At 36.6% G+C, this 15,144-nt stretch overlaps 1 protein-coding gene across 2 annotated transcripts; it reads left to right on the top strand.

Annotated features, from left to right (window-relative positions):
* Positions 1 to 2,729: 2,729 nt before the first annotated feature.
* Positions 2,730 to 9,459, top strand: LOC103948342. Of its 2 annotated transcripts, none has more exons than XM_018647754.2 (4): positions 2,730 to 2,876; positions 3,751 to 3,995; positions 4,095 to 6,640; positions 6,754 to 9,459. In XM_018647754.2, the coding sequence occupies exons 2-4, from the start codon at positions 3,972 to 3,974 to the stop codon at positions 8,060 to 8,062; spliced, it is 3,879 nt and encodes a 1,292-aa protein (XP_018503270.2). In that variant the 5' UTR covers positions 2,730 to 2,876; positions 3,751 to 3,971; the 3' UTR covers positions 8,063 to 9,459. The 2 variants fall into 2 exon arrangements, with proteins under 2 accessions (XP_018503270.2, XP_009357630.2); XM_009359355.3 differs by having other exon boundaries at positions 2,812 to 2,966.
* The last annotated feature ends 5,685 nt before the right edge of the window (positions 9,460 to 15,144 follow it).

Raw genomic sequence — 15,144 nt, 5'->3', positions numbered from 1 at the left:
TCGTAAGAAGTAAGACATTGCCTAGCGCTTGAGAATATATTTTTGTGAGTTTGTTTTTTAGAATATTTTTTATACTTTTCCCTATAATTATATTTTTATTTTTGCTATAATCAGTTTGTTATGCACATGGTTGCAGTTGGCAACAGTGACAAGTGACCGATGATTGTGTTGGCCACCTGCAGCTCCGGGGCATTTAAAATTCGAATGCTTTTGTTCGATGAATAATTGAAGTAATGGGTCCCAGTTGTCAAATACAATTGCTGGTATTTAATTTTTTTGTTAATTTAAGGTATTTTTTATTTGCACTCTAGAATAGCACTATTCACAAATATTTACAAAATAATGCTATATTTATTATTTACGTGTATTATCACTTGAATCCTTTCTTTAATAGATATGAGCCCTTCAACGCATGCATGTTCTATCTATATTAGAAAGATAATACAAATGATGGTACAAGTAGATGATAAAAATAACATTTTTTTAGATTTATAGATCTCTATTGTTGGATATTGATAGGTTTTTTTTTTCCCCTAAACATATGGAATTATTTACACTAAGGAGGTGAGGGAGTGGCCAATAGGTCAGCCATAATAATGTGATTTAAATTCACTTTTAGTGAAAATCATAGTACTAAATGCAAATATAAATAGTTTGAAGTGCACACTAGGTTTTTTTAATCGTTAATTTAACCTGTGTTTTAAAGGGTGTTTATCCTTAAATGGTTTTACTAATTAATCTCAATTAATTTAATCTTAGTTTTACAGAGTGTTTCTCCTTAATTTAATCTTTGTTTTTTAAAGAGTGTTAATACCAAGAAGTTAATTTAATGTTTGCTTTTAGAGAGTGTTTCTCCTTAATTGGCTTTACTAATTAAACTCAATTAATTTAATTAGATACTTTACTGTGGTCTGTAAATTAATCCGCTATGACTAAAAGTGACTATGACTTGATTGTTTTATTATGTGGTATTTTCTTCCAAGTTTGGTACAATGTCACTTTCCAATGTTTTCTTTTGATAAAATATCAACTATCATATATTCATAAATAATATTTTGATACTAATAAAACAATATATATATATATATATATATATATATATAGATTAGTAGAAAATAGCGTTAAACAAGAAGTAAATGATAGTATATATGCACTATAATGTGCACAATAAATTTTATTTGGGCAACATAATAGTGGTTTTATTATCATTTTAAAATAAATGTATAAATTTTAAAAGGACATCTTGAATTAAATCCAAACAATACTAAAATAAAAAATGACTCCAAATCAAAGAATAAGGCCACTTGCCCAATCTAATAGCCACTGTATTTGCGGATATTTTTAGTGTGACAAGCACAAGATCACAAATAGCATTTCAAAATGAACTTCAATCCGCACAACTAAAGATTCAATCACTTCATAATCCTCCATGAGAGGCCTTGTACATAAAATGCCAATAAAACCGGTAAAGGTACACTCTTTGAATACAACACTGTCAACTCCGAAAAATATTGCAAAATAAACAAATAGTAACCGCCATAATAGATACTCTAGGCACAATAAGTTTTTTTTCCCAAACATATTATCAACATTCATCGTAAGTTTTGTGTTTGCCATTTTATCATCTCTAATATCGTGGAGTAAATAAAAGCTTTTATAAAAATTAGAAGGTAAGAATTATTAGAAAATGTACCATTTAATACTACGGTTAAGTGGTATTTCTTTTCATTTGTAAGTGAAATGTCTTAAGTTCGATTCTCGTTAAAAATGAATTTGAACCATATTATTATTAACTTATTATGAGATTAAACCAACCATTTTATTTTAATATAGATAATATCGTTTATTAAAAAAAAATCATTACACGATGTGAACCCAACAAAAAGGGTTATGCTTTATTGCTTTCTCTGGCGTGCAAAAGGAGTAAGAGCAAGAAGAAAAGTAAAAGCCAAAACACTCAAGTACATCTGAAAATTCATAACGAACCTTCTAGGAAAGGCCAAACCGAAAGATGACAACATGGGCGGCAATTTGCGAACACGTCAGTATAAGGTCCCATCCACACAATGCCCGTTGCTTGCGGGAGTGCGGATACTCGTAAGATTAAACTTTCCTTCGTCGTAATATTCTAAACAATTCCAATTTATAAAAGGGAATCGAATTTTAAATTGGTCATACTTTTTTCAATCAGCTAACCTAATTATGATATTGCCATGTTGGACATGCATCTATGTGCAACTTGAATTTACGAGCGTCGAATCCAATTCGTTGCAATTCAGCATCAAACTGTCTTACCCAACTGTTGCACAATACGTGTAAAAAAAAAAAAAGTGGATGAGAGGGCGGGATTAGACCAAATAGTTCGAGATGAACTCGACACAATAAAACGAGCAACATTATCTTACCTAACCAGCCAATTACACAAAGCGTGTAAAAAGAGTGGACGAGAGAGTGGGATTAGGGCAAACAATTTGAGATCAACTCGATACGGTAAAACATACACATTGCTTCGGCCAACTGGTCTGATCTGAACCTATATACAAGAGAGTAGAAGAGATAGTGACGTATGACCAAATAGTGTGTGCAAAAATTGAATGAATTTATATATGGTAGGACCGCAATTATAGAAAGAAAGTAGAATCACAAACCCTAGGCCGACAAACAATTTGGACAACATGGTGGGACCCACCCCTTGGATTAGATTATAGATTATATTAGATTCTCCTCTCTCTCTCTCTCCCCTTCCTTCCTTTCCCTCTCCCCCAGTCTTCCTCCTTTTGCTTCTCTCTCAATCTTCAAGCCGCGTCCTCCTCAATTTCCTGCAACCTTTTGTAACTTTGACCAAGCAAAAGCTCCTCCAGACTCTCTCCCAGCAGGTAATCCCTCCTCCTCCTTCATCCTACGTCTTCGATTCCGCTCGGAATTCGTTTCCCTCTTTCGTCAACGCGTTTGCGATTTGATTTCAGGTATTTTCTGGAAGTTTCTGACTGATTTCAATTCGCAGATTTTGATTTCGTTTCCGTCGAATTTAGTTGATCGGATTGGTTGATTCGTCGCCACCGGTTTCGTCGGCGGCTTTTGGCTTTTGTGAAAATGTTTTTGACTTTTTTTCGATCAAAGTGGAAGTGCTTATTTATGAAGCAGAACTCTTTCCTTTTAAATGGATCGTCTGAACTTGTTTCGTTTGAATTGTAACGCTTCGAATTGAGATGCTACTGGGGAAATTCGTTTTTTGGGTTTCATTTATTACAGCTTAAATAGCACGGATAAAGGGTCTCTGTTTCTGCTTATACTTTTGGGAAAAGTACTTCTGTTTTATGGGATCTATTAGGGATTTAATTTTGCGTTTAGATTTTTGCTTGGTTACTTAATTATTCTAGAAATGATCTTAGAGTTGGCAAATTTGGTTGAATATAGTTTTCATGTTTTATATATATGTATTTATGTGTGTATATATTTGTTAGTATTATTTTGTATTTTCACATTGCACAATTGCTTCTGCTATTTCAATTAGGAAAAGTCATGGCAAAATAAAGTATAACAAAATTAAAATTCACCGATTGTTGTTTCGACTCACCGATCAGCGATGATGTGTTCTTAACTTGTCTTCAGATATGCATATATCATACTTTCCCAATTAGTCCATGTCGTTGGCTGAGAGTTTGGTGTTTTATTTTGGAATTTATTCACATTTGTAATCGAGTTCTCTTGCTAATGTGTAGCATTATTTTTTGTTTTGGTTGTGTGCAGGAGATTGAATTTGGTAGAGTGTGATAGCTAGAAGATAAGACACTGCACGGTCTTATCAGCTAACTGAATTTGGTTTTTAGAAATAGATTGTAGTTGCATATTTGTCATAGTGGTGATCTTAAAGGTGACTTCAGAACAATTACGGCGTCCTGCTATTTGCTAGACTTTGATTTATAGACAGAGGAGAAGGGTTAATTATAAGATTGCAAAATCTTGGAATCATGCCGGTATCGGGAAATGAAGAGGTGTTTATTTCCTTTCTAAATTACTGCTAACTGAGATTAGAGCCTTGTTTAAATTTATTGTTTTCATGAATATTGATCAATTAAATCTTTTGTTGGCAGACTGGGGTTAAACCCGTCACCCAGAAATCTAGTGATTATAGTGCAGGTGTTCCTATCAAGAAAAGAAGGTTTTTCATGAGTCCTCCTTCACCACCGCCTGAAGAACCAATTTTGTTTCCAATAGAAGAACCATCTTTGTTTCCAGAAAAAATTGACTCAGTACTGAAGGAACAATCTAGCCCAACTCGGGGGTCGACTCCTTCATTTGTTAGTATCACCAGTTCTGGACTTTCTGATGCCAAAAAGATTCCTGAATCAGATTATAGAAGAGGAAACTCTGACATTGCAAATGTTAGTGTGGCCCAAGGAAATGATAATATGTTTAGAGTCAAACTCGAAGAACCTATCCCCGGAATTCACTCAAGTGCTTTGGATGACATGCGGAGGAAAGGGAAGCTTGTCTTGTCTGATAATCCTGCACCTGAGGTGACTTTAAGGAAAAGTGAATTGACTTTAGCACCAAATGAAGCTCTTGCAGCTACTGTAGGGAAGGAGATTTTGCATAGCCGAAGTAAAGTAGAAGTGAAGTGTAAAGAAGAAATGCCTGCTGTTGCTGAGGGAACTGAATTGTCATTAGGTTTAAAGGAACATCTTTCTCCAGCTTTGACAGGACCGGTTATTGGTGGTGACAGGAGTTACCGGAATCAGGATAACTTGGAGCCTATGTCACTGAATTTGTCTTTAAGTGAAGAAAAAACCAGCAGCCAATGTGAAAGAAGTGGTAAAGGTTTGAGTTCCCTTGGTGCTGATATGAGTGAATGTCGAGCAAACTGGGATTTGAATACACCAATGGATGCATGGACAGATACTGTTATTGATTCTTCCATATCCATTGATGGGAGTAACGCAACTGGTGGGCTGGATTGCAAAACTGGGTTGGTTGGAGCTGGTGTTAACAAAGAAAAACTGTCCATTGTTGAGAGCCAGAACAGAGCTAATGAGACCAACTCATCCACACTTGCTAACCAGTACAAGTCCAACGGCTCCCTTCTTTTGGGCCTTAGTTCACTTTTCTTGCAGTCAAACCAGTGTCAAAACCCTTCTAGTTCATCCAGTAAACTGGATTTACATAGGGTGATATCTGCTATAAACTCACCTAGATTGTCTGGGCCTATTAGAAATTTGAACTTGGGTAATTGTAAAACTGTGAAATCAGAACCGTTTGATGAGGGTGTCAAGCTGAATGTTAACGTATCTAAACCCAGTAACACAGGACTAGTAGATTGTAGTAGAGCAGTGAAGTGTGGAGTCGTTGAGCAGGGGAATCTTGGAGCTGTTAAGTCTTCAAATACGAGCACCCAAAAATCAGTTGATCCTAGACCCATAAAATCTGAACCAACTCTTGTGGATACTCGAGAAACCATCAAGTCAATTGAAGGAACATCAGTCCAACTGGATAAACATTTGATCCAAGGTGCGGATAATCATTCTGGTGACATGATGTTGCCTATGACTTCAGAGATGTCTTGCCGTGATGGAAAGACAGATTTGACTATGAGCAGGGATGTGACAAAGCATTCAGGAAACGTTAATGCATATGCGCCTATGGAAGCTTGTCAAAGCAAAGATCAGGTTGCTGTATCTCAGGGTCTTGATACCAAGGGAAACAATACGAGAACAGACGATGGTAATATTGACCGTGAGAGTTGTAAATTGAAGTGTATGAATGATCTGTTACTTGGTTCACGGGGAAGTGGTGAGGGTTGCGCCAGTGATGAGGAAAAGATTAATATATCTGCAGATATGCTGGAAGATTCTTATGGTTCTGATTGTGAATCAGATGGTGCTCGTGCTTCAGAAACAGCTATGGATACTGAACAAGATGGTAAGGGTAATGATTATGAAGATGGCGAGGTCCAAGAGTCAGTTGAGCTTACTGCCGTAGAAGAACCAATATGTAAGGCAAGAGAAGTGGAACATGACGATAATGACGATTTAGATAATAAAAGGACGGAGTTTGTGGGACCTATTAACAATATTCATCTTACTTCATTCTATAATGAAGCAAAAGACAACAAAGATAATCTTGCTGAAACAAGTAATAATAATTATACAGAATCTTTTGATGTAGTTCTTAATGATAAATCTGATAAGGGCTCTGACGAAGATATGTGTTTGCAAGAACCATTAGCTGTTGAAAATCTAACCAGCGGAGCTGGTGTTGAAGGGTCCACAGAACCTGATGACCAATCGGGGAAGATGGATGCCCAGAAATGTCAGGATGCAGAGTTCTCCGAGCAAGTCACTAATGGAAGCCAAGGAACTGTAGTGGATATTGGTCAGTGTGTAAAGCTGAAAGTAAATAACACTGACCTGGCACCAATGAGTGACTCAAATTTGCCCAAAACATCTGGTAGTGGTGATAATGCTGCGAAGGATACCAGTTATGGAGGACAACGGAGCCGGATAATAACTTTGCCTCGATCTTCAACTGTTTCTCCGAGTAAATCGAGATCTATTTCAGGACAGCCTTTGCCATCAAGAGTTGGAAAAGAAATATTACCTGATACAGCAACGGAGGAAGATAATATACATTCTCGAGGGAGGTGATTATTTTTCCCTTGTTTTCTATTTTCACTTTTATTTGGTTTTTAGGGTTAATAGTTGTATTCTAATCTCAATCTTCTTCCTTTTTGCCACTTTTTCCCCCCCCCCCCAGAGTTGAACCATATGTTGACAGAAACCCTGGATTTTCAAGGGAGCGATACCAAGATCAGTCACTGAGATATTATAGATTGGCTCCTAGACGTGGTAGAGGGAGGATGAATAGTCGCGGTGATTGGGGTTCTGATCGTAACTATGCTTCGGAGCTTTATAATAATCAAACAAACTATCGTGTCCCCAGGCATAAATATGCCCTTGATGTTTCTGATGCTGACCTTGAATATAATACTTACAATATGGCTTCAGAGAGTGCATTTGCTGGTACAGGTCGTGGAGGAAGGAATCTTTCAAATGATGGACCACTTAACTACCATATACCCTCAAGGAGGCGGTCTCCTATTGGAGCACACATGCCTCGCCAAAATCCAAGAAATATTAGCCCAACCAGATGCATGGGTGAAGATGCTCCAAATTTGGTTGGAATGAGGCATAACGAGAAGTTTATGAGGGGTTTCCCTAATGATATTGCAAACCCCATGTTCACTCGTACCCAACCTTCATATGACAGATTAGATGGTCAATTTGGACGAGGAAATCGGAACTTTTCTTTTGTACAGAGGAGAGGGATTCCTAGAGTTCGGTCAAAATCGCCAATAAGGTCCAGGACTCGCTCTCCTGGGCCATGGCCGTCTCCTAGAAGAAGATCCCCAGATGGGTTTGCTGGTCCTAGAGAACTAACTCATCGAAGGTCTCCACCAGTTTACAGGATGGGGAGGTTTAGATCCCCTGATGGCCCATGTTTTCCTGGAGAGATGGTGATTAGGAGGAATCCGCCAAATGATTTGAGGAATATGGATTCTGGAAGAGACCATGGTCCTTCAAGATCTGCTATTCCTAATAGAAGTCCTTCTGGTCGGAATTTAGTCAGAAACAGGAGATTTGACGTCATAGATCCTCGAGAGAGGCTAAATAATGACGATTACTTTGGTGGCCCCATGCATTCTGGTCGTTTGCATGAGCTTGGTGGTGATGGAAATGGTGATGAGAGAAGAAGATTTGGTGAGAGACGTGGACCTATCCGTTCATTCAGACCTTATAATGGTGCTGATGGTGAGACATTTCATCTTAATGGAGAGGATGGACCTAGGCCTTTGAGGTTCTTCCCAGATGATAGTACCGAGTTTCAAGAAAGAGGCAATTTGAGGGGAAGGGACTTTGACAGAAGGATTAAGAATCGGCCAGGAAATGCACCTAGAAGAATAAGAGGGTTCGAGGACCAAGAAGGTAATTACAAACACGTTGAGCAGCCTTGGCATGATGGTGGGTTTGATGATACGTCACAAGTGAAGAGAAAAGGATTTTGAATTTGCTTCTACCTTGACCTTGAATTCGGGATTGGTTGTTCATGTCTGGCGCATGACTCTATTGGCTCAAAGCACAAAGCAAGGGGCCATTCTGTTGTTTACATGTGATGTTCTGAGGGCCTTCTCCAGTTCCAAAGCTTTGCTTACGATTCCATGGTTTCTGAACAGGATGCAGTACAACCTTGCTTAACTGTCTCCTATGTAAATAGTTTGCATCTGGTATTATGGTGGTTAGTTCCTCACGATGCTCGTATTACAGTACTTATGGGCTTTATATGTAGTGCCTGAATTTCATTGGCAAGTTTTGTACTTGTCATTGGTCTTGGTTGCACATCATATCTCGTAGAGTCATTCTCATGGAGTTAGCCATTGAAATGCTTATACGAAGATTCTCCTTAGTTTATGAGTTATGTTTCTGCATTGGTTTTTATGCATGGTGAGGTGACCGAGGGCAGGTATCCTACAAGGAAATGGCATCACTTTAAACTAGTATATAGGCCACGAAGCTCCAGTTGTAACTGTGTGCCCTGTTACTTTCTTCACGTCCATCTTCCTGTTGCAGAATGAGAAGACTGTCAATACAGTTTGTTCTTCGGTCCTGAAAATTTCCATCGATCCTGGTTAAGTGAGCAATTGCCAGAGAAGCTGATCTTGTAGATGCTTTCAGTATAGAGCATCTTATTGTTTGGAGGTTGTGTTGAATAATGATGTGCAGACATGCTGCAAACTGATGTGAAGGAGAGGCACTACTACCTGTATGTGAAAAATGGCACGGGCTATGCCTGCAAGTTCTGGATCGGCTTCCTAGCTTACTAGCACTAAAGTTGACAGGTGAATAATGCTGTGTTGGAAGATTAATATCTGTTGATGTGTTTGTTATTTTCTTGAAATGGTATCATGCAATGCGTATGAGAAGCCTTTTTGCGCTTCTTGTGCGCAGTTAAATGTGTGGTGCGTTGCTGGTTTTACATTATAAATGATGAATATCCTGACCGGAATCAGCTACAAATTGGGAAATGTTGGGTACATAATCGGTTACGTGATGAAGACAGTTCTCCCCTGGAATTTAGGGCAATGAGATTTCTCAAAACATGAAAATGTGGTTAGTTTTTGAGTCAAACTTTGATGAAGGTGTTGGGAAGTCTTAGAACTAGTGATTGATGAAAGAACCGAAATCTTGTTTTCGGTGGGGATATTGGAGGTACTGAGGTAGAATTTCTTTGTATGCGTTTCATGTGCTACTTACCTTCCTCATTTGATCACCGGCGAGGTTGAAGTTTGGATCCAGTTTCCGGCAAAACTTGCCGGTCGGAACTGCCTCCTGCATCCAAATGTAACCATAAAAATCTATATTGATGAGAGGTAAAAGTTTCAGAGATGAATAAGGTGGTAAAGTGGAGAGATGTCATGAGGGATTTGAGGAAGTGAGAATGTGATGAGATTAAGAATAATTTAGGGTTATAATCTTTTATTAAAATTGTGAAGAACAAGCATTGTTTAACACGATGAATGATTCAAGTGCAATACGGGCTGAGGGGACCTTTGACTTGACTTAATGTAAAGGATAAAATTTGCTTATTTGGTGCACACATCTTCGATTCTCAAAAGTCTCTTTGGAAGTAATTTTGGGAGAGTCATTATCAATGTTGCGAAGAATTGTATGAGAGGTGTTTCACTGTAAAATTGCGTAAAGGGGGTGATTTTATGGAGAAATGCATAAATCAAGTAATTTTTCTTGTGATTTTATGGAGGCACTTCTCATGCACTTTCTTTTTTAAGTGATTTTACCCTTCCAAACGGGAATTATATGAAAATCACCCACATTATTACAAAAATAAAATTAGTTAAATTAAAGACAATACCAAATTTGAAAACCTAAGCAAACACGTGGAAAATTTCATGGGTTACATTTGGTCCTATAGCCAATGTGAAAGAGGCTATAAATTAAGGGTGGAAATGTGTTGAGTCATTGCATGACGGCGTGGGTTTGAACTCCGTCGATGGCTAATGTAACATCTAATTTAGCAAAATCTATCGTTTGACAAAAAAAAAAAAAAAAAAATACTTCCAACACTTCTTCCTTTCTTAGTACTTTTTTTCAAAGAAATATTTTTTCTCGCCCTCCAAAAAGACAAAAAAACTTGAGAGAAAAATTAGAATTATTATTTGCACCAAAAAGGAAAAATCATTCACACATACATAATTTTTTATTTTTCACTATAGAGTAGTGTACGGTCACCTTACTGTAGTGCTAATAGTACATATCGATAGAATTCTATCCCCGATTTTTATTTGGCTTGATAGCTCAAATAGTTTTTGAAATTGGCACAACTTCTTATTTTGATCATTGAGATTTAAAGTTGTTGGAAGTAGTCATTGTGATTGTCCTTTGTCAATCATTTTGTAAAAAATCTCCATTAAATTGAGAGTATTTTTGTCAAATCGGCTTCTTTACTTGAACTGGTTATTTCTTCAATTTAACGAAGATTTTTCATAGAATAACCAAAATGATTGATGGTGAACAATCTCAAGGATCTCAGAGACTAAAATGATGAGTTATGCTAATCTCAGACATCATCTCTACTAATTAATGAAACTCTCTTTGTCAACCAAAAGAAGGTGAAAAGACAAATTAATCTTCTATCACATAAAAAAATGATGGGCAATAATGTAATTTCACATGTCAAAATTTTACTGTTTTTTAATTAAAGCCTCGTCTACATGTGATGTTAAAATACCTCCAATATTAAAAAAAAAATTCCAAAAACAAAAACCTCCCACTTCCCCCACTTCCCTCTCTCCTTCTCATTTATAAAAAAAAATTTGTTCATATATATAAAGTGTGTAGGCAAATGCTATTTTTAGCTAAAAAAACATTTTTTGCGACGACTTTTATACCTGAAGTATTAGTTAATACCTTTGGGCTTTTACTTTCACTAATACAACCCATTGATCTGCCCATTCTGATTCTTGCATCCCAATTCAAGTACAGTCCAAGTTTCAACCAAGAAAGACAAGTACAATCCAATTGACCATTGATATTGCCTTTTGCCTCTGCACTTGCTATGTGTCGGCTCAACATCTTTTTAATTTTTGATCCAAAGAAGTGATATGAATAGAGTAGGATTCTCTCGAATTCTCTCTTATTTGAACGGTTAGGATTAAGACACGTTAATATTTTATGTTGACTTCTTTATAAAGAAAGAAAGAAAAGAAGTAAAGAGAGGGGAGAGGAGGGAAGAAGAATGAATTTAGAGAAGAGATAATCCTACTCCGAAACAAAAACTAAGAACGACCAATAAAAACACCAAACTATAAAAAATAAGGCATATAAGCCAAACTTTAGATTAAAATGGAAAAAGTTGAAAATAGGTAGAATAATCTACACTAAATTTATCTAAACTACATGAAATAGAGTTTTTGAACACGAAACCCAATAAGTTGAAGAAGAAGATCATATTTATCATAGCAAATCTACAAAAGTTTTTGAAATTTATCAGTATATATGCACATAAATTAATTAATCTATAAATTTTAGAGAATTGTTACTGACATTTTAAAAATATCATTTTGCACTCCAAACTTTCTACAATTAGAAAGAAAAATACATTTGTGAGTGCAGAATGAGATTTTTTTAGTGTTAGTAACAGTTTCCTATACTTTATGCTATATAAATAACACTTGGACTATTGTTTGAGTCAAGGATTTCAAATCTGAAGGGAGTGATGTCAAGATATTAAAGATGGATCGCAAAATGTGAATATATCATATAAGTATTACAAGGATATATAGAAGAAATTTGTAAATCTTTCTCATATGTCTTCATTATGCTCATGTGTAGCATTTTTAATCCTTCTATCATACATTTTATGGTCCATGTTTTACTTAATAAAACAAAGTTAATAATGGTTATTAATAAGAGAAAGGAAAAATTAGTATCCGGTCCCTAGTTACTATTTTTCATTGACTGAGACCTTTATTAGTTTTCAAAATTTGATTGAAGTCCCTAACATTAATGTGATAATGAATTTACATGTTTATTACATAGTTTTTTTTTTCATAAATAAAAACTAGTAATTGGTTTAGCGTTTAAATACTCACACCTCTATTAAACTCCTAATTAATTTTCAATTCAAACATTTCCAAAATAAATAAAATTAGAATAAGTTTGTACCCATTAGTTTTTTATAAAAAGATTCTCAATTTTTTAATCTTAAATGTGCCTATTCGTATAATTTTCAATTTTTTTAATCTTAAATGTACCCATTCTTAAATGTACCAATTTGTTATATGTAAAATGTGACGACCTGTCCCAAATTAATGTATACATTTTCTCCCCGAGTATGTAAAGTGACGAATATGCCCTCGTTGGCTTAGTGATGTGGATGTACATATCTAGTTTTAAATTATTTTCTCGACATCATAATTAAATCATACTCGGCGTCACAAGCGCGTCGACGCGAGTTAGGGTCGAGTAGGTTTTCTAACGAAAGTTACGACGATTAAAGAATGAGAATGGGTAGAATTATATTTTAGGGTGGATTATATCTATTCTTGTCCACCAATCACCTTAATTCCTACTTTATTGGGCCCAATCAGATTTTGGGTTTGATTTCATTTTTCTTTGGGCCACTTAACATAACTCTCTCTCCCTCTCTCATGGCAGCCCAATCAAGGCCTTGATATTTTTCTTTTTGGCCAATCTCGTATACACGCACGCACACACACACACACATACGCATACCCTTACCCTATCACCTCTTCTCGATCATTCTCTTTCTTTTGTACACCTGAGAGCATACCCACAGTCAAACTATACCAAAACTTCACAGATTGACTCTATTGAGGCTACCATCACACTCATCTCGACTTCACAAACCTAACCCTACCCTTAGTTTATAGAACGGACGTTGGAAACATGAGGAACCAGAGCTCCGGCGAGGAGCGGATTTCATCCGACGCGATCGTGGGCGTTTCACAGGGTTTTAAGGTTTAAGGAAGCCTCTAATAAACTCCATAGAGACACTAGAGTAGGTTTAGGGTGGAGTTGACGTCGGGATAAGAGGATTCACAGAGTTGCAGACTCAGCCGGAGGTTTCGAAGGTTTTTCCAACCATTTTCCGTTTGTTTTTGGACCTCTAATAGAAACTGGCGAACCAGACGGCGGTCAGCGGCGGACTCCGATGAGTCACCGAAGAAGAATGAACATGTTCTGTTAACTTTAACGGAATATTCTAACGGCGTCAGGTGAGACATATCCCGAGGACGAACGTGGACAAGCAAGACTAGGGGGCTACAATCAGGCTACTTATCAGTGAGTGGGCATTTGTTTTCTATATATATATATATAGTGGTTTCCAGAACATTTCTTTTAAAATGATTTATGCTTTGAATGCCATGTCGTATATGAGTTGCATTTTAAGTATTGCATTGTTATAAAATAAGAGTTATATTGTTTGAGAGCCCATCATGGCTGCACCCCGGTATTAGTGCTCCTGCCCGGGGCTAGGGCTAGCCTTCACGTGATCGTTCACCTCATGCACCGCACGCTCACCTTGGATCCAAGTCTGGTGTCAGCCTTTCGTACAGACCACAATAGGTGGTTCCGACTTGTAGGTGACCCTTAATTTATCGCATAGCCTTCATGTGATCGTAACACTTGAGCATACATATTTATACCTAGCCTGTCGTACAAGTCACGTTAGGTGACTCTGGCTCGTGTGCTAGCCTAGATTGATAAGCTATAGATCCAGTCGTACAGGTCACGTTAGGTGACTCCGACTAACATACTATTTTATATTGGTTTCACACCTGGCTTACATTTATTATTGCTAAGATATTATGACATGACATACTTCAGTTTTTCGCTGCTCTTGCGTATTGGTTTCCATACCTATGTAGTATTATTTTTTGGAAACTATACCGGTTTTACGGAGAGGGGTTATTATTTTCAGAAAAGATAAATACGTTTTCAAATGCTTTGTTTTTTCCCATTCACCCTTCTGTTTTGCGCCCCTCCAGGTTCTAGGTAGTTGATCATCCTTGGTGGCTCATGAGGAATTCACAGCGGTTCTGACGTCTCCATAAATAAGTAGGGACCTTCTCCCTGTTTGTATAATTAGTACTTAGTTGGTTCGACTTCACTTTCGTTTACCTATGCTCTGATATGTGTATATCTTATACTTGATCACTTTCACACAGTTATATTTTATCTCTAGCTTAAATAGGTTTAGTTTTCGTTTTTATTTAGACGCATTTTTCTATTATTATCACTTCTGTTGCGCACGTGGCTACATCACCCTCATGTGACGGCCAACATGCCTCGACTCCGGTCGGCGTGTGTCATAAAATGTACAATTTTTTTAATATAAAATGAACCCGATTTTTCAATATAAAATCCATTCAATTTTTTTAATCAATTTTTAAACTTATATGGGTACATTCTTTTTCGTAGATTTTGAGAATATATCCATATCAAGTTTAATCGAAGAAATTTACTAATGTTATTAAGCCTAATATCTTTTTTTTATATTATATTTTTTATATGGTTTTCAAGAATGTACCCATGTTTTGTTTTGGTACAATAATTTTTTTCTGTTAATTTTGATGAATGTACCTATATATATGTATGTATATATACACACAATATAATAGACTTTATATTTTATTATTTTTAATCCCACAAATTATGGGTTTTATTTAAAATCTCATTAATATAAACAAATACAAATTTCAAATTTTAATTTTTAATTTACAAACTATAGTAACTTACATTATTACATTAATGTCAGAGACTTTGATCAAAAACTAAAAACAGACAAGGTTTCAATAAAAAAATATTGATAACTAAAGACTACATCCAAAGTGTCCCTAAGGTACCGTTTGGTACGTGGGACGGGACGGAACAGAGTGGGACAATGCGTTTTGTCCCACGTTTGGTGTGCCTAAAACGGGTGGAACGAGCTGTTCCACGGAACGAGTTTTGGGTGAATTTTCGTTCCACCTCACCCCCTAGAACGACTCGTTCCACATCCGTGGAACACAAAATTATAACCTCTCCGTCTCCTTCTTCTTCCTCCTTG

This window comes from the organism of the source record quoted next, unplaced genomic scaffold (genome assembly GCF_019419815.1).
Source record: "Pyrus x bretschneideri cultivar Hongxiangsu unplaced genomic scaffold, Pyrus_bretschneideri_v1 Contig4, whole genome shotgun sequence".
Taxonomy (NCBI): Eukaryota; Viridiplantae; Streptophyta; class Magnoliopsida; order Rosales; family Rosaceae; genus Pyrus; species Pyrus x bretschneideri.
Note: the sequence above shows the minus strand (reverse complement) of the source record. Positions and strands in the feature narration are given on the sequence as shown.

What these genes read in the sequence shown, in the direction of transcription:
- LOC103948342 (XM_018647754.2), top strand. Translation starts at nt 3,972, where the DNA reads ATGCCGGTATCGGGAAATGAAGAG. An exon ending in CGGTATCGGGAAATGAAGAG is followed by an intron (nt 3,996 to 4,094) that starts GTGTTTATTTCC and finishes TTTTGTTGGCAG; the next exon opens with ACTGGGGTTAAACCCGTCAC. An exon ending in AATATACATTCTCGAGGGAG is followed by an intron (nt 6,641 to 6,753) that starts GTGATTATTTTT and finishes CCCCCCCCCCAG; the next exon opens with AGTTGAACCATATGTTGACA.